The sequence below is a fragment of the Dermacentor variabilis genome, chromosome 1 (assembly GCF_050947875.1).
Source record: "Dermacentor variabilis isolate Ectoservices chromosome 1, ASM5094787v1, whole genome shotgun sequence".
Classification (NCBI taxonomy): domain Eukaryota; kingdom Metazoa; phylum Arthropoda; class Arachnida; order Ixodida; family Ixodidae; genus Dermacentor; species Dermacentor variabilis.
In genome coordinates, this window is record NC_134568.1 from 25,671,202 (window position 1) to 25,696,596 (window position 25,395).

A 25,395-nucleotide genomic window follows, 5' to 3' on the forward strand; every position below is an offset into this window, starting at 1 on the left:
TAAAACCCCATATTTTAATGTTTTAGTCATGCAGGTGCTGCTTTCTGGTGAGGACTGCGGGGACTGCGGGAGTCAAGAGAAAAAGCTGCACTTGCGGTGCGGTGCGTGTTCGTATCTTGTGTTTGCAGGCGTGTTCTTGCCGCATCTGCTGAACCGTTTGCCTTAGACGTGTTCTTACCGCATCTGCTGAGCGGAATCTACAAAGGTTATTCGTCCTGGGCCGTCGGTGGCTGCACCAACAAACAGCGAAAGAGGAAGCTGCTCTTGCAAAAACCCCGCGCTCTACGTTCACGGAGTCACAATAGGCTTCTGTGTGTAAAGTGTATTCGCTGCGCAAGTTTCCTGCGGCGCCTGAAAAACGACCACCATAGGATAGTGGCTTTAAAAAGATAGCAAAGACTTCGGGCCCAGCAAGCTTGCTCGGGTGGGTCTTCGTTTTTAGTAAACTACGCGATGGTATGCGTCTTGCCTTCCCGCGCAGGGGGCCTGCGATATAACAACATAAAGCGGCGGAGCCAATCTCACAATGACTGATCACGATAATGCGTTTAGCATTGAATCAATACAGCGACACAGCATATTGCCACCGTCGAAACTAGTTGCGTATGAGGCTTGTACTGCATCAGGATTCCTCTGTCGCGCTTCCCTAATAGGGTGCCTCGATCCGCGCTACTCCGTACAGGGTGGTGACACGTCCGGCAGCGCCGCCATATTAGAGAGTTTAGAATAGGGGCCCCAAACGTTTTGGGGCCCCAAAGAAATAGCGTCGAAGCCACTGCGCATGCGCAAGACGCAAACTCCGTTTGGGTTTTGCGTTGCGAACGCTATTTCACCGATTTAGTGGGAGCCCAAATAGCGGCCCCAAAAGCTTTGCGTCGGAAAACATGGCGGCACCCATCGAAGCGACGGCTCTAACCTAGCACAAAACTGGGTTCGATTCGCGGTAACGCGTGAAGTTCCCAAGTTAGGAGAAGTGAGTGCGGTTATCGCTTTCTCTCAACTAGCGTGTGTTATGAAGATTGACTCATTAGACGCCGCTGATTTTGAATTCGATTGTGGATTTTATGGCTCGTAGGCCTAACACGGCTTAACTTGGCTGGTGAAGGCTAGTAAAGTTGGTTTGCTCAAAACTAAGCGCAACTAATTGTTTGCTGCTTACAGAGAATAACCTCTAAATTGTAATTAAACGCGAATACACGCAAGTAAAAATTATTATTCCTATCATAAAATGGTATATTTTATTTAATTATTTCTAATAGTTTTTCGTTGACGCCGTAGTGGCGCTGTCAGCGCAAGTCGCTATCCGCAAACGTCAAACCCTATTCTAAAACTCTTCACTCCTACGTGCCCCAACGCTAACACCCGCAAAGCTCTTTGGGGCCCCAAACTATTGGGGCCCCTATTCTAAAACTCCCTATTGTGTCGGAGCACGTAGCGGCGCGCTATGGCAGACACCGCAAATTTAGGGTCTGGGTTTGCTGATTCTAATAAAGTTAGTTTCTTTTGCGGTTTTACGCGTGTGTGTATCATTATATTTACATCTCACCTCAAAAGCAGAGGTGAATTGAACGTTTGTAATAAAGCAAGTGCTAGAGTAAGCTTCGAGCCTCGAAGACCGCGAATTGTTTTCGGTGCGTCTTCGCTTATTTTACGAAATATTTCGCAATAAAGTTCGCGCTTGTGGCCCAAACCGAACGTTTATGGAGCTACCATTCAAAATACTGACGCAGAAGGACGTAATCACCGCAAGACGTTTTCAACTACGTTGTAGATCAGATAAGTCGTGAATTACAAGATCAGCAAACAAGGCAAAAAAAGACACGGCAGCGTTAGCGATAACTGATTTCCTTTCTCTTTTTTTTTTTGTGGAGGGAGACATCGCGCGTGCGAAATGTACTAGCGCAAAAGAGCATGTGCGCTATAAATGCAAGGTGTGGTGTACTTTCTTACACACTGACAAATTAACATCAATGCAGCCGTCTAGAATAATTCTTGGGTCTCTTAAACAGACTCAGGCACTCGGCTTGTGATTACTTCCTGCGCGAACGCTAAGCAGTGCAGAATATTTTGCTCGAAAGCACACTTAAATTCTGTTATGAAACAAAATGAACAAGAGCAACAATGACATATATTTCAAAAAGAAAGGAAAGGTTTATTACCAATGCATAACTGCACAAAACCACAGGAAGACAGCCAGAGAATATATAAAATGACATCCTATATACAGTTCACCAAAGCTTTCATTTGCCTGAAGCCTCATCAGCCATATGCATACAAACGTTGGGTGCATAGACTCAACAGGAGTAAGTTTATGTGCTGCTTAAGAGATGAAATAATTTCAGTTCAAGTTAACACCTGCAACTGTCTTGCTGCCATACTCATCCTCCTCATTGCTATTTGGTTGGCTCAGCCAGTGCAAATAAATGCGGAGCCGCAACGTCACAAAATTCGCTAGTAGGTTTTTCATGACATTTGGATGTTCAGCGCACACAAGCGATGGTGATGAAACATTGTGCTCAAGCAGGCTTCTTAGTGTCTTGATTGGCTGTGTTAGACGGCAAATGTCTTTTTCTTCGGAAAATTTTTTGAACACAGCTTTACATGAAGACACAAAGTTTAACACAACATGGCTTACGTATACAAGGTTCTTGCTATCTTTCAGGTATTCTTTCAAGCTAACAAGAGCATGCTCCTCGTAAATGTCATCAGTTGTGAGGATTTCCACACACGAACGGCAAGCCTTTGGTGTCTTTACAAAATGACGAACCAAAAAGCCTGCCAAGTGGGACACGATGTCGCTTTCAGCTTCACTCAAAGGTTCTATTTCACCAATGTCATGACTCGCTACTGAGTCTGCTATTTCGCTTTGTACCTCCTTGATTTATTTAGCAAAGAAGTCTGCCAAGTAGCTGCTATCGTCAATTTCATAGCTTGAATTATGTGAAACCTTCAGAAACTGGCTGACCGACACTATTTTTGGAGCATTTTTCAAGTCGTATGCACTTGGCACAGGTGAAACCATTCTTACGACTGAAAATAAGTTTTCTAGGCAGTCCTGTGTCAACCTTCCTGTCAAAAAAACAAAACAAACTTGTAGCCACATTCAAGCAGTAGGACAGAGTGTAGTTTCAGCACCACTGTTGCCATTATTAAGCCTGCTTGACATGGCTTCCACACTTTCTTGACCCCAATTCCCAAACCTTCCATTACTCATACTGTGAATCGAAGTGTTTCAATGGCTTCTTCATATTTACTCTTATTTGTAAAACTCAAACCGACAACTGGGTGGCGAGATGTCGTCAGAGTGTACCATTTAAATATGAGCTCGAAAAACCAGGCAGTAGTTTCTGCTTCCAATGGTAGCTTTCCAGTCTTGATAAAATATTTTATGGCTGATGGGGCTTCAAGCAGGAACTGCACTGCGATTCCTGCTTTCATTTTTGTGAAATGTCCATTCGACAGATGCGCACTATTCAGATTTGGAACCACTCGTAGCTGTTCTGTGTCCAACTTCAAAACAGTTTCTAAATGATCTATGGTGACCTCGCTACTGGGCAAACAGAATTCTGAAATGATTTGTTCACTCAGATGCATAACATCTTTGCGCACAAGGTGGCCTCTGATGTTCTTAAGAACATGGGATGGGTCTGGCATAAAAAACAGTGACTTGCTGCTGTTCTGCGGATGGGGCATACTGCATACTGTGACAGAATGACGGGAAGATGACAAGTTCAGACTCCTCCACATTGCACAATTAGAGCTGCCCATATCACAAGTGACACAAAGCACACGCAAAGAAATGTCCCCACAAAGCCTCAGTAAATGAAGAACAAAGTCTTTAAGCTTGTCTCCATTGACAAATGAGCCAGTATAATGGTATGCAATCACCTGCGTCCAACGCGAATTGATGCCACCATCCATAAAAACGAGTGCATGGTTGGCAGGCTGATCACACTCAGGGAGGGTTATCTTGCCAAGGAAGGAGTCACAGCCGCGGTCAAGCTCCACACCTTTTGTAATTTCCATCTCATCCATGAAAAGAACGCAATCCTTTTCAATGTCGGTCATTGCTGACAGTTTGGTCTCCATGACACTAAGGATTTCAGTGAGGACGCCAGGCTTGAAAGAAAAATGCTGTAGTCGTCTGCACAGCGTTCGTCGTGAAGGTAATGGGTTGCCTTGTTGCAACAGCATACCCAGTTGAACCAAATGCAAACTTTAGTTGCAGTGCCTTCTTTATGGTCTCACTGTTCCAGACACAACCTTTCCTGCTGGTTTTTTGCAAAGCGGCTTTCTGATCATCATTAAGGAATTTAAGGTTCGCGGTCAATAAAGAAAGGTTCTCCTCCAGCTTCCTCGCTTTTTTTGAACTCGCCTTCAACTTCCTACTCGCCTGCCTCAGGCTTTCTTTCAGTTCGTTGTTTTTTCTTTCAGCGTCTTAAAGTGCTTTACGCAGTTCACTTGCGGACATAAAGGAGATATTTTTTCAAAAGCTGCAGAGCTCGTGCATATTTTCTTGGGAGGACCACTCTTCGCTGCTCGCGCCCACACATGCACCCACGCACAAAAATGTACAGTCGCGATCGATTTGAAGGTGATCGCCCGAACGGCGACCAAAACTAGGAACAGCGCCACGTTACGTCATCACCGTCGGTCGAGAGGGAAACATCAGATAGCTCCCCCTCTCTCTCTTTTGGTGTTCCCTGAAAAGCTGTCACTCCCGTCACCGTTCACGGCATAACCTGCGAATTCATTTCGATTCCGTTATGAGCTTTTGCGCAGAGGCGTCATTGTTAGCTAAAATATGCATGAGGAAGCGACGCACACAGATCATTGCCATGAAAGGGAAACAAACACAAAAATGTGGCGAGTTGGTCTTGGGGGTGATGGTTGCAGCCTGGAACAGCATAATAGGGGAAGAAGGCCGCGCAATTTTTATCTTCGCAGTTCCGAAATCGGCCGCTATGCTGCTTGGAAGGCCCGCCGGTCGATGCTCGCGCGATCACCTTCAAGTTGATCGCGACTTTCGCAGACACGCACGCTCAAACGCATGCCGGGTCTCCTTGAAGCGGATATGGTAACCCACCCACAGATTACAACGTATGCACTTCCGCATTTTCCTGAAGACGCCTGCGGACGACTGATCCAAGAAAAGGAAAACCTCCGACGTACCACTCGATCTTTTATACCTCCGTGTGGGTCACACCTCCCTGGTTGGTTAACCCGCCGAGAGGAGGTTACGTTATCGGGGTCGTGCTCACTCCGTCTGTGACCGCTCTCTGGCCATAACAGTACCATGGTCCTTACGGAGCATCGTGCCCATTCTGTAACACAAAAATCCAAAGTGTGACAGTGACACACCTGCTATGGACGTGCCCAGGACTTCATCTAAGCCTTCACCGCCACCTCCTGGCAACAGGCCTACGGCCCGGCCGCCCACCCGACCTTGAACATTAATTTCATGGACCACATCGTTCACTTCTAGATTTTTTCTATGAGATGAATCTGTTCGCGTACACTTAACATCCTTTGTATTGCCTACGGGCAAGCTTTCGAATGAAAAAAAGAAACATATTCAACGGAAGCTTCGCGGGATCTCGGCATGACACCTTTCCTAAATGCCGATGTGCTGTCTGGCCAGGTGTCTAGCAAAATCGTCGATTCGTTGCCAGTAAAGTAAGTGGTTGGCCGTCTTCGAGATGACGCTGATATATAAGCGCTATCGCTTCCATGTGCCGAAGGGAAGCGACAGTCTCAGTGTGTGCTTCTTTTTATTGTGTTTTCTTTAGTTGTGCGTCATGGCATACGCCATAGCGCGATTTTCGAAATCTTCAAGGTTGATACGCCATGTGTTGGTGAAAGCGGGAAACTGAACAAAATGTCCCTGATTCTTTGCTATGCTCTTCACGAAAGCCCAGATTGCGTCTCGCGTGGTGGCATTCTTCCAAATACGCATTGTTACAAATGTGGTGGATTTATTTAACGTACGAAGAAGTAAAAGGGTATCAGAGAAAGAACATGGGTGACCGCCCGAAGTAGCCGGTGGTGATGATGATGATGATGATGATGATGATTCTATATTATGGCTCGTACCCACAAGGGAATCGGGGGGCAAAAGGTAGCTTAAGACAACCCTTATTTTAAAAGGAGAAACGCAAATTAAAATGTAAAAACAAAAGGAGATACTAGGATAACTGGACAAGTATGCGCGCGAGCAGTCAAAATAACAGAAGGAAGATTTCTGAATGAGGTTGTTATCAAGGAGACCATAAACATAATGCCAGTAAAGAATTTGGAGAAACCAATTTCAGTCTATTCATGTCGATCATCAATCCCTCGTGCCCGTTGTTCTTCCTCTTCTACGTTCCGCAAACGCCGTGTTACATCTCTCCGGGGCAGAAGAAGCCCACCGAATCAAATTGTCCGTTGGTGATAGGGCATCAATAGTGCGACGTGCACAACTCGCGTCTTGCGAGAACGGCGGTCATCAGCCGTCACTTTGGCGATGGCGTAGGCCACGTCACTCAAGCGTTTGAGAATGACGAATGCACCCGAGTACTTAGAGAGAAGGTTTTGGTGGAGTTCCTTTGCCATAACTGGTGTCCATTAGCCGCACGAAGTCACCTGTGGCGAAGCTGACTGACAGTTGCTGAGCGTCGTAGCGAGCCTTTTGAATGAGCATGCGACGAGAGCGTTCTGAGTCTGGCAAGTCGATGTGTTTTTTCGGGGCGACAGAAGCATCTCAGTCAGGCGAAAAAGGAAGTATGGTGTAGAGAAAACTTTGAGGATGGCGAACGCAGAGGTGAAATAAAGGCGCATATCCTGTGGCTTCATGCGTGGCGGTGTTGAACGCACACGTAATGAAAGGTAATTCGGCATCCCAGTTCTTTTGATTTGCTGAGACATACATTGAAAGCATGTTGACGAGGGTACAATTTGTGCGCTCAGTTAGGCCCCTTGGCTTGCGACTGGTAAGGCGTGCAATGGCGATATTTTGAGATCTATAGAAAAGCGTAGTAACTCTTCCACAATGTCAGCGGATCACGGCCGACCCCATCACTTATCGCCGCACGAGGGGCTCCGTGGTGGAGGATAATCGCATGCAGTAAAAACCACGGCATAATGTTGTTAGCGGTCACTATATCCTTGGTGGTCTATTGTTCTTTTGTTTTGCTTTTTACGTATATATAGTCATAAAATCCAGTTATCATTTGCGCTTTTGATACTTTTCTCGGCCAGGTTCTCTCCTTTCCATTCCTTCCATCGACACAATGCCGGTTTTACGTCTGTTTTTTGCTAAGATAGCTGTTCCGTTTAGCATGTCTGTGTTCTCTGGGCGCTCTTTGCACCACTTTTCGATTGCCTCCCTGGTTTTCCTGTTCCGCCATCCACATGGTCTTCCTGTCTCTCTCCACCGGACATTTTCTTTCTCAAGTTAATTTTTCTTGCCATAGTACGGTGAACATCATTGTAATACCATCCTCTTGGTGTGTCTTCTAGTTCCTCAATAATAGCTGCTATGTATATTGTGCTTTAGCGAATTCAGCGCCACCTGTGGAAGAGACTTCGTCCGCATGTGAAGTAGACAGCAGTCCGGAGGCGAAATCGGCGCATTTCCCAGCGCGGTGGTAAACAGCTCACAAGTTCGAAACGTAAACGCCAAAAGAGTGAAGTCCCGCACAGGTAATTGGGTATTTTAGAGATGAAGTCACGAATGACATTCCGAATATAGCTTCGTTGGGACGTTCAAAGCGTTCATGAAGGGCGCGCTCGCCGAGTGTGGCGTATTCTATATCTATGTTGCTCCAATTGGATACTTTTTTTTTACATGTGACAGTGTTTTTCACGAATGTTCTGATGTTGCTGTCGCGAGGCCGGTAACAAAATTGCTGAAGCCTACCAGCGTCTTCAATTTCTCGCTGCGCTTACGCGTTCGCGCTGCTTGTACAGTGATATTCAAACAGCAAGCGTCCATAACTTTCGTCGCTACCTGAACCATTGGATTTTCGCAGCCGGCGAAAGTTGACTCAAGTTCCCTCTGCTTTGACCCTGTGAGAGGTTCCGACATTGCGGCAACGAACTCAAATAGATGGACTGACGAGGCAGAGCACGCCGTGCCGTGGAGGAAAACGGACAGCGCCCAGCCCGCTGCACTAATATTATAACGCTGCGATAACGACCCTTCGCTGAGCCGAGCTCCGCGCGGGTCAGCGAAGAAGAAAGCGAAGAGGTGACGCGCGGGCTCTTGCGCCTCCCGCGGAGTGCGCGAAGACGACGAGCAAGAAGGCGCTCCATTCGGCCAGGGCTCGCATGTGACGCAGCGGCTCCGCTGACTCGAACAAAATTGGGCGCCGGGTGCAGCGGCTGAACAGCCGAGTGCATGGATGGACAGCGTTGCCTGCGCTGACTACCTCGTGGTGAGCCAGATCCTCGAATACGTGCCCGTCAGCGACCTGTTCAACACGAGCGAGGTCTGCCGCCTCTGGCAAGCCATTAGCCTCGGTCTTCTGAGGCGGAAGCTGCGCTACCTCTGCTACTGCCACGTGAGTCGGAAGTCCGGCGCCAGTTTTGAGGGGGAGGCGTTAGGCAGCGTCGCGGGCCCTCGTCTTTTGGTCAGTCGAGCCATGGGGCACGCGCTTCGAGCGGAAGGCGCGCCCGTTCAGCTATCGAGAATAGCGACACCCAGGAAGAAGTAAATTATAATTACACGTGCATGCCTGTACGAAGCAGGTTTGGTTGGTTCGAAATCGACGTCGTTAGGGCTACCTCTGCAGCCGAAGCTTATAGTTTGGCGAAGATGGAGCGATCGAAAGCCGCATATTAGCGACGCTACACAAAGCGGCGTAGGGATGTGGGGGCGTAGAAAACGTATAGGAAGCCCCGAGGCGCTCGCTGTCGCGTACTTTACTGGAGCCTTTTTCATGAGGTGCCAAGAGCGCCGCGAACAAGATGGAGCTCCTCTCGCGAGCTTCTCCGGCATGGAAATTCTGTACGCAACAGTGCCTCAACACCTATCGCGGAGAGGGTGAGAGTTAGCGTGAAACGTCTAACGACGCTTGTTTCGTCGGCCTCCGGTTACCGCCGAACAGATTTCATGGGTGAACAAAAGAACGAAATCGTGGGCACCGACCATTTGGCAGGATATCGAACTGCAATAGGAGCGAAAGCGACAGCATGAAAAAAAAAGGAAACATTTGCGTGAACCGGAACTAAACCTGGATGACTCGATTTGCATTTTTTTTCGCACAGGAATGATACCAACAGAAGGGAAAAAAAGAAAGACGGTTTTTGGTTCATGGCGATCCCCTCCGGAGTTTTCCGGGGGGGGGGGAGCCCTCCCGCCCGGCGATGCCGAAGCCTGCCCCATCGCCCCACCTAACGTGTCATTACCAGAGTTTTGTCACCCACATCATTTGAGGTTTCTTTTGACTTGCCTCGACCTTTTCACTTACATTTTATTGCGGCTAATAGCTTACTGCATCATTGTTGGCCCGGACGTGCACGGATTTTAATTCATGGTTTGCTTTATTCCTGCAAATCCTGACAACAGGAGAACAAGCGCGTTAGAAGTACCAGCGACGCCTGACTCATCCGTATTTTCTCACTTCAACATTGTTTTCAATTTCCACAGTAAACACCATGCACATACACAATATTTTTAGATATATACACAGGACGAACTTTATTATACTTTTAAAGAGAAGGAGGTAGCCAATTAACAATTATTTCTAAAGGTACGGATAGCTTATGCCTAGAGAATGAATATGTTGCTGTATGTTCACCTAGCTTCAAAATGCTTTGCGTGCTTTTTTGACCCTGAAAAAGAAACTATAGGCTTTAGTGACCCCTTCAGCAGAGTCTTTTATCAACGGTGTGTGAAATACACGTCAATGATATGGGCCTCAATATATCTCTTCTCTTTCCAGTAAGCAAAGCGAACGACTCATTAAAAAGCACTTCTAGTAATTTACAACATTTATTATGGATGAAAACATCGTCACTTCCATGCAGAGGTCATAAATAAATACAGGGTGTCCCAAGTAACCATCATGCACCAAGATTTAAAAAAAAGCAAAGCGTTACTCGAAGAAGACCTAGTGCATATTGTTTCCATTACAGTGGAGCAGCCTCCAGTAATTTTTTCGTTACTGAAATTTAATCAGGTAATTGTAAATAATTATCTAACTCGAGACGTACTATCATAATTATCAAAGCGTCAATTAGGTATTTGTAGCAACACCCAACGGACATCTAACTGCGGTAATTTCAGCGACATAGTAATTGCGTACTCTTTTTTCCGACTCATAAATAAACCCTGGGAAATAAGGCGAATACCATGTGAGTGCGTTCCCACTTGCATCATAAACAGAGCCCTCGAACAGGCTCCTTCTGAGTTAGCCAGAACGAAATGAAGTAAATAAAGAAAAAAAAATCACCGCCCAAGCACTCCGTACAGATGGGAACCAGCGAAGCTGAAACTTGCGGCCCCGGTGTTTATCACTGGGTTAATCCCGACTGTTCATTAAACGACGGCTTGGTAGGCTGCCGTACCCTCGGTACGCAGTCGCTGCTTGCGCTCGGCTGCACGACCCTGTTCTTGTGCCCGGGCTGCAGCATCTGCATGGCGTAGACGAGCTCGTTCCCGGTTCTACTCGCGGCGTTGCTGATTGAAAGCTGCCTGCTCCTCAAGAGTACGTTTGACGCGTGGCCTACCCATTTCGGGAGGCGCTCGGCTGCATGACCCTGTTCTTGTGCCCGGGCTGCAGCATCTGCATGGCGTAGACGAGCTCGTTCCCGGTTCTACTCGCGGCGTTGCTGATCGAAAGCTGCCTGCTCCTCAAGAGTACGTTTGACGCGTGGCCTACCCATTTCGGGAGGCGCTCGGCTGCACGACCCTGTTCTTGTGCCTGGGCTGCAGCATCTGCATGGCGTAGACGAGCTCGTTCCCGGTTCTACTCGCGGCGTTGCTGATCGAAAGCTGCCTGCTCCTCAAGAGTACGTTTGACGCGTGGCCTACCCATTTCGGGGGCCGGAAAGAAACTGCTGCGCGGGCCATCTACTGCGACGGAGAGCAGCGACGTCACTACTGGCGCAGCCAATCCCGCGCCTCACTTTCGCTTTCCTTTTTTCGCGCATTCGCATGGGGTTACGCAGGAGGAGTTTTCTGCGTACAGGCGACAGACGGACGGACGGACGAATCGGCTAGCCATATATAGCGTCGCTGTAAGACACCGTGCTTGAGCTAGTGCCTTATCTGCCGTGCCTCGCCTGAAGTAGCACGTCGCGTTTGGTGTAAGAAAAAAGCTGTGATAGCGTTTGTCTTAACGTAGATAAACTGCAGGGATGGTTCCTTTTTTTTTGCCACAAAACCTATCACCACAAAAGTGCATTGACAATGTGAGTACAAATGTTTCAAGGTGCGTTTTGTTTCTTCCCAGTCGCCATGTCTTTGTCCAAAGAGCAGAAGGTAAAATGATCCTTGTCTTGGGAACTGCAGATGACAATAAGAAGGCCGCAAATATATATCAGTCGTGAAAGTGAGGCGGAAGACTAAACGCGTCGACTATCATCAGAAGTGATGAAAACCTGAGACAAATCGTAAGCCTCAAGAAACAGCGACCTAGGACTTCATCTTTGAGTGCTAGCCTATGCACGGATGTTCTAGCAATTATGGCCTCAAACCCTCATGCTAGCGTGTGGGACGTGGCCATCCAGGTACCAATTTCTAAGTCATCAGCTTGGAGGATGGCCTTTCACCCATACCACCTTAACCAGCACCAGGGCTTGGAAGATAGGGACCTGTAGAATCGCCTAGATTTCTCAAATTGGGTCCTCACCAAACCCGATGAGTCACCGGACTTCTTGAGCAACATCATGTGCACAGAGGAAGCCAATTTTCACAAGAACGCCGAGCTAAATTTGCATAATGCACACTGTTGGAGTGACTACAATGTGCACTGAGTAAAACACAATCGGCACCAATACCTGCGGTCGTTCAATGGGGGTGCGGAATTTACGCCGGTGCTATAATCAGTCCCATCTTCTTCGATCACACACTGACTGGACAGCGTTATGTGGACAAAATCCTTGAAGGAGTGGTGGATGAGTTTCTCGGCGAAGTCCCACTGTCACGTCTTCCACTTCTGTGGTATGAGCAAGATGAAGTACCAGCACACAGCAGCAGCCGAGCATGAAACTGGCTGGATGCGACTTTTCATGCGCAATAGATTGGAAGACACGGGCCTGTAAATTGGCCGGCTAGGTCACCTGACCTCTCTCCACTCGATTTATTTCTTTGGGCTTATGTGAAAGATCGTGCTTACATGATCGAGATGGACGTCAAATCAGCTCAAGACAAGGATAACGGATTTCTGCGTAGAATTCGAGCATCGGCCATCATCAGAGCCACAGAAGATGTGATATAGCGGACTCAGTACTACGTAGCTGCAGGAGACCTATTCGAACACGTCCTCTAGGCAGCAGCTGGTGTTCAACGGTGCTTACGAATTCATAGATAACGGCACACTGAAATCTGATGTATATATTTTTGTTTGTTTTTTGTGCAGGCGTCCCGATTGCCAATTCAGCTCATTTAGCAGTGGTTATTTACTTTCGTACACATCGGTTTTGCGTTTTCTCAACGCGTGGTCCGCTTCCTGGTTTGTTTATTTCGTCTTTATTTTATGCCACGAAACTGTTTTGCAGCACGTATACACGCACATGAAAACTAAAACCGTCACTTTAATTTGGCTTTGGTTCTAAGGAAGTTTCTGGCGCGAAATATAGCTGTGCGAGCACTCTGTCGATGCGGTGCGAGTAAAGCCGGTATTTTGAAACATGCCATGACTATTACATTGCTTTTCGTGTTTCGTGCGTGATCGGAGCGGTGCTTCGGCGCGTTATCAAGGGGCTTTTGTTACCAATGTGATCAATCGTCCTTGAGAGACGGATAATAAGTGTGATGTAGAGAGGAAGGAATAGCTGCAAAGGTGATGATTATCAGGCAATGTGCTCTCTCTTCGGGTTTGCTACAGGCAGTGCAGTTGCTTTCAATCAGCTTATTTGAGGGCGCTGCTTTATGATGCGGGTGGGAGCGCAGTCACGTGGTATTTTTCGCATTTCGTGAGGGTTGTTTGCCAGTCGAAAAAAATTGCACGCAATTACGTAGCTGAAAAAACAGCAGTTAGATGTTATTGGGGGTACCTGGGGGTGCCTATACTTTTCTCATTGACATTTTGATAATTAGGACAGTACTTCTCGAATTAGATAATTAATTCCAATTGTCGAATTAAATTTCAGGCACGAAATAATTACTGGCGTCTACTGCACTGTACTGGAAACAATATGGACTAGGTTTTCTTCGAGTAACACAACTGCTCTCTTTTTAGTCTTGGAGCATGATAGTTGTGGCACCCTGTATAATTCACTTATTAACCGAAATGAGGCCAAGCCGGATTCACTCGAAATCCGAATCAACAGCAGTCATGCGCAGCAGCGCTTATACTCGGACTCACGGAAAAAAAAAAAAAAAGACAGAGAGGGGCTGCAGTTTCGCCGGAAAGGCGAAGTAGTATTAGTGATAGCGAAGTAATACGACAATTACACGAAGGAAGATTACACCACCGAGAGATGCCAGATTCATGGTGTTGGGAGAGGACTCAGGCTGTGAAATTGATCTGTCCCCTACTATGAGGTCTTGAAAATGCTTATATAAGGGTGTCATTTCAGTGAACAATTCTTCGAGGTCACACGAAGTTTCGAGTGGAATAAATAAATAAACATATATATATATATATATATATATATATATATATATATATATATATATATATATATGTGTGTGTGTGTGTGTGTGTGTGTGTGTGGGGGGGGGTTCGTAGAGCTGGTCGCCCCCCCCTCCCCCTCCCGGAAAAATGAAAAATTTCCGCCTATGATCAAGAGTTTTCATATCCGGGTAGCACGAGGATTCGTTGATTGCCGACATATGGAAAATACTGTTTTGTTTTTTCGTTTCTCCGTTCTAGCTGCAGAAGGCTGTAGAAAAACTTACGCAAGTATAAAAAAAAAATATCGTGCGTCGATACTCGTCGACCAAAATTCGCCTTTTACCGTTCCGATTCCTAAAGTGGGAGCACGAAGAGAGCCTCGAAGCACTGATCTCTACTATGTTCCCGGAAGCATTGCCCATGTGATCTCTCGACGCAGTCGTGACGTAAAGCAGCTCACTGGCATCCCAATCGTTGTTGTGCGCTTCGCGAGTAAAACCGTGCCGCAGACAGCTGAACTTCGCGCGATGCGAGTTGCGCGGAGGCGGTGCGCCCAGTTGCGTTCCTGTTTGCATACAGAAACCAATCGAGGCGGGAAAGGTCACGTGGGTGGCGCTTCCGCGCTGCTCTACGTGCGCCCAGTTTTCGGAATCGTAGCGGTAAAAGGGTTAAGTTTTTGTCGACGGGTATCCCAACAACGGATGATGCGCTGAAGATATCGTAAGTTGCTCTAACCACCTGCGGCGCCCCGCTTAGATACAGGAATGGCGCCATTGCACCTAAAACCAATGTGTTAAAAAGGTTAATTAACCCCAACTTCTGTTCATTAGCGAATGGACTGCGCGATGGCTGCTCGCCCATATGTAGTGTCCGCCGCGCCGAAGGGACGAGTGTTGAATAAAGCACCGGAACACCGGTTAAATAAATTATCGAAAGACTGCGTTAATTAAAAAAAATCATGTGTACGCGTCGCATCATACTATTTCTTGTTGGCGTACATCTCTGGCATAGTTCACATCTCTGCAATTGATGTCTCGAACCAGGGTTTTTCAGCGCTGACAGTTCCGGTAAATATATCTTTGGTAAGCCCGATTAAGGGATCCGCTATACTTTACTCATGTGTGCCGGGTTACACAGCAGCGAGACAGTAGTAATTATCTATTACCGATCGGTTCTCGCAGATAAAATCGGAGGAAAAATGCCAAACCACGGCAAGCGGGCTCCCAAAGTTTCTGGAAGACTTCTGCCGGGATCTCCGGCGATTTATCCAAATTGCCCAACAAGCGGGGTGCAGCCCCACGTTCGGTTTCCTGTCGTATTCGTCCAACCCGAAGGACGAAAAGGCTGGTAAGTGGACACGCGCTTAGTGCGCCGCCGTGCGTTTCGCCATGCGAACATACTTTAATTAAACAGAAAATTGAAATTAAATTTTTGGATTGCATTTACGCGCAAAAAACTACGATCTGATTATGAGGCACGCTGTAGTGGAGGACTCTGGATTAATTTTGACCACCTCGGGTTCTTTAACGAGCATTCCAAATGCACAGTGTACGGGCGCTTTTTTGCATTTTGATTTCACCGGAATGTGGCCGACACGGCCGCTGGTTCGAACTCGTGACATTGTTCTCAGCAGTGCAACGCCACAGCCTCTGTGCGTACCGTGGCCGATAATACACTGGTCTTTGGCAACACAAATGTTCATACGAGATTACAGTGAGTGGGCGTTACGGGGTTTTAGACAGTTTTCCTCTATAGAAATAAAAGCCCGCGGCTTATCATTCGAAGTCATTTTATCGCTTAGAACGGCGCTTACCGAGAAATGACCCAAGGACGCGGCTCGGTGAAAATGTGCCTTAATTATGTTCAGTTTCGTACTTTGGCTCCGCAACCTGGACAGATGTAACTTGTACAAATGGGGGGCAGAATGCAAAAAAAAAAGAAACAAAGACGCTTGTACATGCTGAGATTTAAGCGCACGTTAAAAAAACCCAGGTGGGCGAAATTACTCCGCGGGCGCCGTCTCTCATGTCACCATGCAGCGCTGCTTTGGGACGTTAAAATAAATAAATCAATCAATCAATCAATCAATCAATCAATCAATCAATCAATCAATCAATCAATAAATCAATCAATCAATAAATCAATCAATAAATCAATCAATAAATAAATCAATCAATCAATCAATCAATCAATCAATCAATACACTTTCTGCGCTCTTACGACACCTCAGTTTTTCGGCGCAGTTTTTGCGGATGCATTGCGCGTGCTATACGTGGTCAATTTCAAGTCGCTGATTTGCCGTACCTTAATTTGCTTCAAGCGTATGGGCGCCTTTAGTGCGACATTGGAAAGCGACAGCGGCAGGTATATGGGCTTTTCTGCCACTCGGTTGGAACCAGATTAGAATACAATGATTGCAAAAAATCTAGATTCATTCGTATCTACGGAAGGGAAAAGGACGGTTATTGAAAAAATGAAGGCCCAACTTCTTTTTTTTTTTTAGAATTCTGCGGCCAAACGTCAACGCTAATACATGTGACGTCGAGGATTAAAAAAAAAACAATTTTTTTTCCGTATTTGGACCATTTCGGCTTCACAAAAAGTTCTCGATACTTGCTAGGTTGAGACATCGGTTCTTTTAGAGTGCAGTGTAGTCCTTCTCCAATGATAAACAATTAACTAAAACTACACAAACGCTGTCGAAACCTGTGACGTCGTGAAGAGCCGGTGCTGAGATCTCCACGGAGGCGTCACTAGCCGCCTTCCGAGTTTGTATTTATTTCCCGCCTTACAAAGCTTCTTTTTCTTACCGTAAAAGTGGGTGCTTTGGCATTTCTGAAGCGTAATTTGCTAATACAGCGCAAGTTATTATTATTATTGTCTCGCTAAAGTCATCTAGAAATATTGCTCTAGGAGTGTCACACACACACACACACACACACACACACACACACACACACACACACACACACACACACACACACACACACACACACACACACACACACACACACACACACACACACACACACACACACACACACACACACACACACACACACACACACACACACACACACACACACACACACACACACACACACACACACACACACACACGCACGCACACACGCACACACACGCACACACACACACACACACACACACACACGCACACACGCACACACACACACACACACACGCACACGCACACGCACACTATGAAGGCTTTCCTTGATAGAGCGACACCGAGTGCCAAACCAAGTTGCTTCATTGTTGTTTTCAAAATGGAAAGCCACTGATAGAATTATTTGTATAGAGGGTGTTTTTTTTATTAACGTTAACAGAAATTTTAAAAATCGCTTAAGATATATAGCACAAATTTAGTCAATGAACTGGATTACCTACTCCAACGGAGGCGGATATTACTTACACTGGAAATCGAAATGGATAATTTACTTATTAACAACATTTTACTAATAAAGTTTCTATATATTTATTTTAGCACACATATTACGATATACGAATAGGATCTAGTGATTTCACCAGGCACACCCACTTGGAACGAATTTCAGAATCAACTTGAGGCAAATGCTGTCAAATGGGGGGTAAAAACACTGTTGAATTGCACTTGCTTTTTTGTTTTTTTAGCAGAAGGCCCTTTATGCATTGAAGCTCAAAAATTACCGGAACAATGCATTTAGTCGCAAACTATGGGAACGCACATCTCGAAACTGGTGCCATCCTCAAAATTCGCTCCCAGTGGATACGACTTGCGAACTCACCCGCTACAATTCGTAAATTGCAGTATGTGCCGTAAAAATGATTCTTGTATAAGTTAATTAACGAAACCTTTCAATCATTTGATAATTTAATTTGATTTCTCTGGCAGATAATATCCGCCTCGCGCTAGTGACGTTAATATTCTTTATTAAAGTTTTCTTAACGATAAAAAAAAAAGAAAACCTCCTTGTTTACTCGGGTCGGGTGTGTGATGTTATGCTACCAGAGCGAAAGCTCAGATGAAACTATAGGAAGTTGTGCTTGCTTTCACGCCAAGAAATGCAAGCAGAATGTAGCGAACGAGTAGAATGCTGCGTAGTTTGTCAGTCTGTCAGCTCACATCCGCCATCGCATCTGGCGAAGACAAGGGCAGTGTCTGTTCAGTGCGCCGGCACCAACGTCTACAGAGAAATGGCTGGATATCTACTAGGGCATGGCTCTCGAAGGCAGTTTTTTTTTGTAGATTACACGGATAGCGTTGCCAGGACTTTCCTTACAGAAGCAACTTTCCAGTAGCAACTGTCAATTATTTTCTACCTATGAGTTCACCAAAGTATAGTAGCAATTCAGTAAACTATAATTGGTCTCCCTCGCCGCTGCAACACTTAGGTGAATGAATTCATATGGTTCTCTATATCACGTGCCAGTTATTGTAAACTATATATACAGCGCGAAGGAGACGCAGACAATGAAAACACTTACTCGTAGAGGTGGCACACACGTAGCGTCGCCTATGCATTCATTTTTCTCTCTCACTTTTTTTCTGCGTCTAATCCGCGCTAAGGTTAACAACAGCATGGATTATCAACTCGCACTACCTGCCACACATGTAGGCAATGTGCTTCGATATTGCGTAATTGTCTGAAACGTACGTGCGCCCAAGAAGTCGCAGGGTTTGTAATGGTGCTATTTAAGATGTGTTCAGTGAAAAATGACACGCGGTGATCTTTGTAGTCATTAGAGTCCACCTTGAAGAGGCCGACTAACAGCCAAGCTTGCCGGATTCGAACTGATTTCATACGCGCAACGCAACAGTTGGCTATAGCGTTCGTGCGCAAAACGTGATGCGCGCAGACGTAACCGTAGTTTCGAGCACGAACCGCAATGACCCGCATCGCACCTTGTAACCATACTTGTATAGGCCGGTGTCAGAAACCTAGGCGTCACATTTGCCGCACATTTGACGTCCTTGTTCTCTTAGGGTGGTGCAGCCGATGGTTCGCTAGGCAGCTTACGTGTACGCTAACGATGCACCCTGAGAAATTGAGCCACTGTAATTGTTCCACAGCCGCCGTCGTGCGTGTCTGAACGGGCAGCTAACGGGCTGCTGTCCTCTTACGCTCCTGCAGTTGTGCAACAGGTGCAGAGCCAGCTCTCGCCAAGGTGTGTGGTTGTGTACCACCGGTCGAAAACTATAACTATGCGACCTCGGGACGACCCTACCAAGGCGTGCAGTGTGCACCGGGGAATAACGGGAGCCTTCCTGTTCGGCCCGTCGCCGCCTACGCCGTGCCACCGCCGTCCCAGCAGCAGCAGCAGCAACAGCAGCACCAGCAGCCGTGCTGCTCCGGGGGAAGCAGTGGCGGGCAGCAGCAAATCGTGCCCTGCTACGGAGGCTCCCGGTGTCCCGGCGCCCCCGTACCGGCGCCAGTGCAGTTTCAAGCGCAGCCGGCTGGAAAAACTGTCCAAGCTGCTGCGACGCGCTGTTCTGCGGCGCCCAGTGGAAGACCCGTGCCTGCGGAATGTGGCCCCGGGTGTCATGCTGTTCCACTCGTTCCGTATCCCCATGGAGGACGGACGCTGCCTGACAACTCACTGGAAAGAAGAACATACGGGGAGGGTTGTGGCCGTGTCCTTTATGCGCCTGTTCCAGCAACGCAATGCAATGCGTGTCCGCAGCCTGCTCAGCAGTTTTCGTCGAGAGTTCAGCCCCTGCCGCAGCAACACTCGCAGCAGTCGTCGCGCCAGTACCCCCAGCAGTATTCGACGCAATCCAGTCGGCAGCAGCACCAGCAGCTGCAGCCGAGACAGCAACAGCAGCAACAGCACCCCCAGCCCGAGCCCCAGGGACACGTTTGTTATCGTCCTGCAGAATTCCATGGAGGATACGCAGGAACTTCAGGCGCTAGTGGAACTGTTCCCGCAAGTGCCGGTCATGTCCATCAGTGGTGAATTTCTCAGGGACGAGGAGCTGCTTCTCATGGGAGAGCCGCTTGCCAAGCGCAAGGTAATCCTGCGCCTGCATACCATACAGATGATACCGTTAGAGTGCGTCGAATAGAAATGTTGCCGCTCCTATGGTTGCGGTTCATGTCACACCGCAATTCTACTCACGCTGCAGTACAGCTGGAGTGTGGTGACAGAAAGGTGGCGTAAGCTTGCCGTCACCTTCTATAATATGTTAGCGCACCGGAACAAGTGCCGCAGGCAAAGCCTTCTTGTAGGTTTGCTGTTCGAGGCACCGCTTTTGAGGGTATTTCACACAATGAAAAAACACCAGACGTCTAAGCTTCACGGCATTCATCGGTCAAAGCACATGCACGGAAGTGCTCGTCTTCGTGGCCATGTAAATCAAGTGTCTTTTAGCGCGAAAATCGTTGGTTGAAGCGATGACAGTATGTTACGGTGACATTTTTTTTCTCTGATGCAAAGGAGCAGCCCTTCAATATGTCTGAGAGAGAGAGAGAGAGAAAGATAGAGATGGAGAGAGAGGAAAGCTCTTTGTTGCTGCTGCCAAAGACAGTTGCTTCGCTTTCGTCGCTAGTTCGAACAGTGAACAATTACTTTAAATCCCGTTAAATTTTTCTGCATTTACTCTTGTTTCTGTGGCCTTTTAATGTGTACCGGCTGTCGGCCTTCCCGCGCGACGTGGCTGAAAGCGCACAGGCGCCTTCTGTTCATATTTTTCCTGGCATAACCCTAACGTCTGTTACGGGCCCTGATAATATGATGCGAACTCGTACTGTCTACTTCTCATAGCTCGGCGCCTCAAGGCTAGGTAAGGCCTACGAGGCAACGATTCACATCCGCCGCCCCTTTGATACTGTCCAGAAATCTGCGGAACGCATTACTGGCGAAATAACTCATTTACCATCTTTGCGCATAGCCTTGAATCGATACTTGCACTTGCAGCTTGTGCACATCCTCGCAAGCCGTGCAATCTACCCCCATTTTTTTTGTGTGTGTGTGTGGCTAGGCGCTCGAATTCCACGGAAATTGTTTTCGCTATAGTGGTTCGTACACTTTGGGCTGTAACTATAACTGAAGCACACGGAAGACTGTAGCTCACTGACAGAGCACCTAGGAAGAGTCTTATTGTGTTTCCATTTTTTTCTTTTTTCTTTTTCATCTGCAGGTGATCGTCATGGTCCTACAGCTGCTTCCCCCCGGCGCCGAAGCCCACGTGATTCTAGACGACAAAAATTGATTGAGTAATAAACCAAAAAGAGCGCCTGGCCTATAAGGATTAACGTCCTCTGAATCGACTCAAGTGCTGCGCAGCGCTTTAGGCTTCACCGCATTGAAATGGGCGCCTGGCGCAAACCTGGGTACTTTGGCAGTCAGCAGACCTTAGGGTGACTATAAGGCATCGTACATATGCAAGACCTCCTCACAAGTACTGGAACTCCAATGAAATGTAATCAAGCTAGGCCAAGCTATTCTTTCTTAAATTACCGTTTGTTCCTCGTGGCGCCAACTTCACCGAAATGTATACGTATAAGGAAAACAAGTTAGCGCCATTCCAAATACTCTGCGAGCCGGAGAGGACATTGAAGCATGTACCCCTACATTAATTCTACCACTGCTGGTAAGTTTAACGGAGAGTACTTCACGCACTGCAAAATAGATGGTGCATGCACAACTCGACGGGGAAAAGCGTATATCGCATTTACACGAAAATAAAAACGCAATGTAGCATTACCAGAATACAAAACCAAAGGCGTGGTATGTACGCACTAACTCGGATTGGGAATCGCAAGCACTGTCACTGAGTACACAGGGTGATCATTTTGAAGTTTTATGGAATCATTAAAAATCGCCTGTGACGGGGGGGAGGAGGGGGGGGGGGCTAGCATAATTCTTATCCTTGAGCTGGATTATTCGAATAGGCGGACATTACTAGCACGAAAAATCGGAACACATTCAGAACATCGTCAGCAGAGAATGCGAAGCGGAAAGCGCATTGGACCGGCGACGAGACGCGCGCGCTGCTGAAAGTGCGAGATGTCACCTCACCGATTTGCGCCGGGCGAAGAGCAACCTGAAAGTATGCATGTCGATTGCCGACTGCCTGCGTGTGCAAGGTGCCGATAAACATCGCCATCAACTGCGAATGCCATTTTGTATACCCGTGTAGAGAGGGAGCGCATGACCGCAATGTCATTCGGTATGAATGTCATTTACTGTGAATGACATTACATGTGCCGTGTGACAGAGGTATAACTTGGAGGGCGGCAAGTTCAGTGAGATATGTAAGCTGTGGTGACGATCTGCGGCGCGCGATTGTCCAATAGCTTTCTAAAAAACTCAGTGCCATTACACTCCGTGAAGAAGGATGATGTGGGCCCTTTAATCGCCAACTGCACCTCCGCCGTGGGTCGGCCCGGTATTGCACTATTTTCGGGATCGGCCTACGTATCTGGACTGCTTAACGTCTGCGCTTCACCTCCGCCGCGTGTCGGCCCGGCATTGCACTATCTTCGAGATTTTTTTTTTATACACGCGGACACGATAGTGGGGAAAGTAGCCCTTAACAGCTTCGCTGTAAAAAAATAACGGCAGCCCAGTTGAGCGTACGTGATACGAAGCATCGCAATTGTTGGGTGAGAAGAAATGTGCCCACGAATCGGGTTTATTTTTTGGAGCATGTGGGAATGCACGCGCATTCCGATATCTTCGGAGCGGCCGCGCATGGTTATCACGAGATAATTAAGTGCGAGCTCGCAGAAAAGTTGCATGGAGAGGGGGCTTTAGCTTCTCCCGCGACCTTTCCCGCCTTACCGCTACGCCGCAGCCAAGGCACCCCTTTCCTTACTTTCCCCTTTCTTCGAACCCGTGGAGACTCCCTCTGCACCGCTCTGGAGAAACGCAGTTGACCCGATGCGTTTTTGCACTGCCTACGAACCGCGGGTTAGGCGTCACAGCTGTTGACTGTTTGGGCTGTTGCGGAAGCGCTAGCGAGTGGCTGCGCAGTGCGATCCAGAGAAGGGTCAAGTCCGCACGCGCTAACTTGAGCAATACCGCTGTAAGCGAAACAACGATCGCAGCTGCAATGTGTGTGCGAACTGGTGGTATGTGCAGCGGGAATAATACAGTGGTTGCTGAATTTTAAACGTTTCATTACATTCAAGTAACTTCGTTCGCTCCGTTTGGACGACATAGCGTTCACGTTCGGCGTACCGTTTTCGTTCCAGTTGGGCAGAGCGGGCCTCAGGCTTCTGAGCCGCATAACGACGACGAGTGGTCTCGGAGCGCTATGAGCTTACGTTCCTCGAACTCGGCATTGGGAGAGAAAGTTCTTTGGGCGATGCGCAGCGCAATAAAGCGTCGGGCTGCTATGCTTGAGGAAATTGCGTGACGTGGGTTCGATTTCGCCCACACTGTATAAATTTAAAATAATATTTTATTAATTGAAATAGCACCACGAAAGAAATTAGATAAAAGCGGTCAGACAAGGATGGTAGGAACAACCGAACTTGTGGAAGAACCTCGGCGCGCATTTGCAGGAAGCCGAGAGCGAAGGGAAGCCATAAAGGCGAGGCTTCACTACCTTCTGGATCTGCCGACGAAAACAGTTACATCAATGGCAGATGGCAGGAAAAACCGTGCTACACTCAACAAGAGTGTTTCGCATCAAAGAATAAATTGAATGCTGGGTTTCCTGTGCGCCATAAGCATGATCTGATTATGAAGCATGCCATATAGTGGATGGCTTCGTATTAACGTAAATTTTGTCACTGCCCGCCTGAATTTGCTTTGCGTGCATTGTAGTCTTGTTCTATGTTATCAACACGCGGAAATTATCGGGTAATATTAATACGTCATTCACTCCTTGCAATGCACTAGAAAATAAAACTAGTCACCTCTTAAATTGGCTTCTGCGACGCATGACAACCAGTCAAAGCTGCCAGCGAAAACCGCTCTGCGACGGGCGCGGCAGAACGATTTTTTTTTTTTGTCCCAATCGCGCCGTGTGAAACAGCCTTCAGTCGCACATTTGTGCAACATTGCTTTGTTCCACGTCAGCGCGGAACCAGGAAAAAACAAAAACATAAAACCCACCAAGGTCTCCAATAGCGCGAGCGTCACGAGCCCGAGGCCCGCTTCTTGCTGGTGATGATGATACCACAAATTCTTCTCCCCTTCTAAGTTCAAACGCTCTCGAGGACGGCGTTGTCTCATTGAGAGACGCAAAGGTTCAGTTGACGGAGATAGTCTTCGGTACTTCCGTACGAAAGTCCTTGACGGGGCGTTACCCTGTCGGTGTCGCACGATTCCGTGGCCGAGGCGTCCCAACGTCACATTTGGTCAAGATGCCGCCGTTACGTTTCTTGAGCCGCATCCACTGTGACCATGCGCTTTCTTTTTCTATCCCGCACGATACCAGGTATCCATTTTTTTCCGTGGCCGGAGAGTCCACACACGCTGCCCAACTTGCCATCGCTGCTGGTGTTCAGTGCATGGCTCTGCGTTTGCTGCCTCGGCGGTCGGCATGATGCAGTCGAGCTTTGTCCTTATTGTATATCCCAGCAAGAGCTCTGTTGGTGACTTCCCTTCCTTCACTGACGTGTGACGATAACGGAACAAAAACCTTGCAATCCGTGTTTGCAGCTGGATTCCATTGTTTTTCTTCAACGCTTCTTTCGGGGTTCTTAAGGCCCTCTCCGCTGAACCATTTGATTGCGGATGATAGGGCGCGGTAGTCAAGTATTGTACTTGGTTCTGAGCCAGGAAATTACGGAAGTGGAAACCTGTGAACTGAGGTCCGTTATTAGTCACAAGTGTGCGTGGTAGGCCGAACCTCTCAAACATAGCCCTGAGGGCCTCCACTGTCGTTTCTGCCGTAGTCGATTTCATTGCATTTGCCCCTATCCACTTTGCTTCTGAATCCATGACCTTCAATATGTCCTTCAATGCGACCTGCATAATCACCGTGTGACCGGCTCCATTTTTCTCCCGTTGTGGGCCATGTAACAGGAGTTCGCGCTGGAGGCATCGCGGCAGCTTGAGCACAAGCAGGATGTCCACGCATCAATCGCTCAATTTCACCATTCACACCTGGAAACCAGAACAGGGATCTTGCTATGTTCTTTATGGCCGCCATGCCTGGGTGTGTTTCGTTGAGCAAGTCCGAGATGCGACTGGTTAGAGCTACGGGAAGCACGATGGTGATGTCCCCAGTATACCAAATCATGACAATAAGTGGGCCCAGCCTTCTTGCTTAAGTACGGCTGGAACCGAATTTGCTCTTCAGACAAAATAAAAAAAAAAATCGGCCAGCCTCTTCTAATTCAATATTTTACTTGCTGCAGCGTCGGATCCGTATCGGTCAAATATGCCACTTCACTGACACTAACAGCCTTCCTTTCATACACTCATAGTAAAGAACATGCTCTGTCGGATCCTCTGTGCTTTTATCTTTCACCTTGTTCGGTAACGGCAAGCGACTCACGGCATCAGGATTCGAGTTTTCCGTACCTCTGCGGTACTGCAGCGTGTGCTGGTGGTTCTCTAAGAGAAGTGCCCACCGCTGAATCCTAGCAGCTGCCATGGGAGCAATGGCTTTTCCTGGGTTGAACGAACCCGTCAGGGGTATATGGTCTGTGACCAAAACAAACTTTTGCCA

General features: G+C 47.6%; 1 protein-coding gene across 1 annotated transcript; it reads left to right on the forward strand.

The window, feature by feature from the left end:
* The first annotated feature begins 8,261 nt into the window (after positions 1–8,261).
* On the forward strand, positions 8,262–21,006 carry LOC142570467 (uncharacterized). Its single transcript, XM_075678855.1, has 4 exons — positions 8,262–8,543; positions 14,948–15,113; positions 18,899–19,776; positions 20,905–21,006. Exons 1-4 carry the CDS (start codon positions 8,385–8,387, stop codon positions 20,974–20,976), a joined length of 1,275 nt encoding a protein of 424 aa, XP_075534970.1. The 5' UTR covers positions 8,262–8,384; the 3' UTR covers positions 20,977–21,006.
* The last annotated feature ends 4,389 nt before the right edge of the window (positions 21,007–25,395 follow it).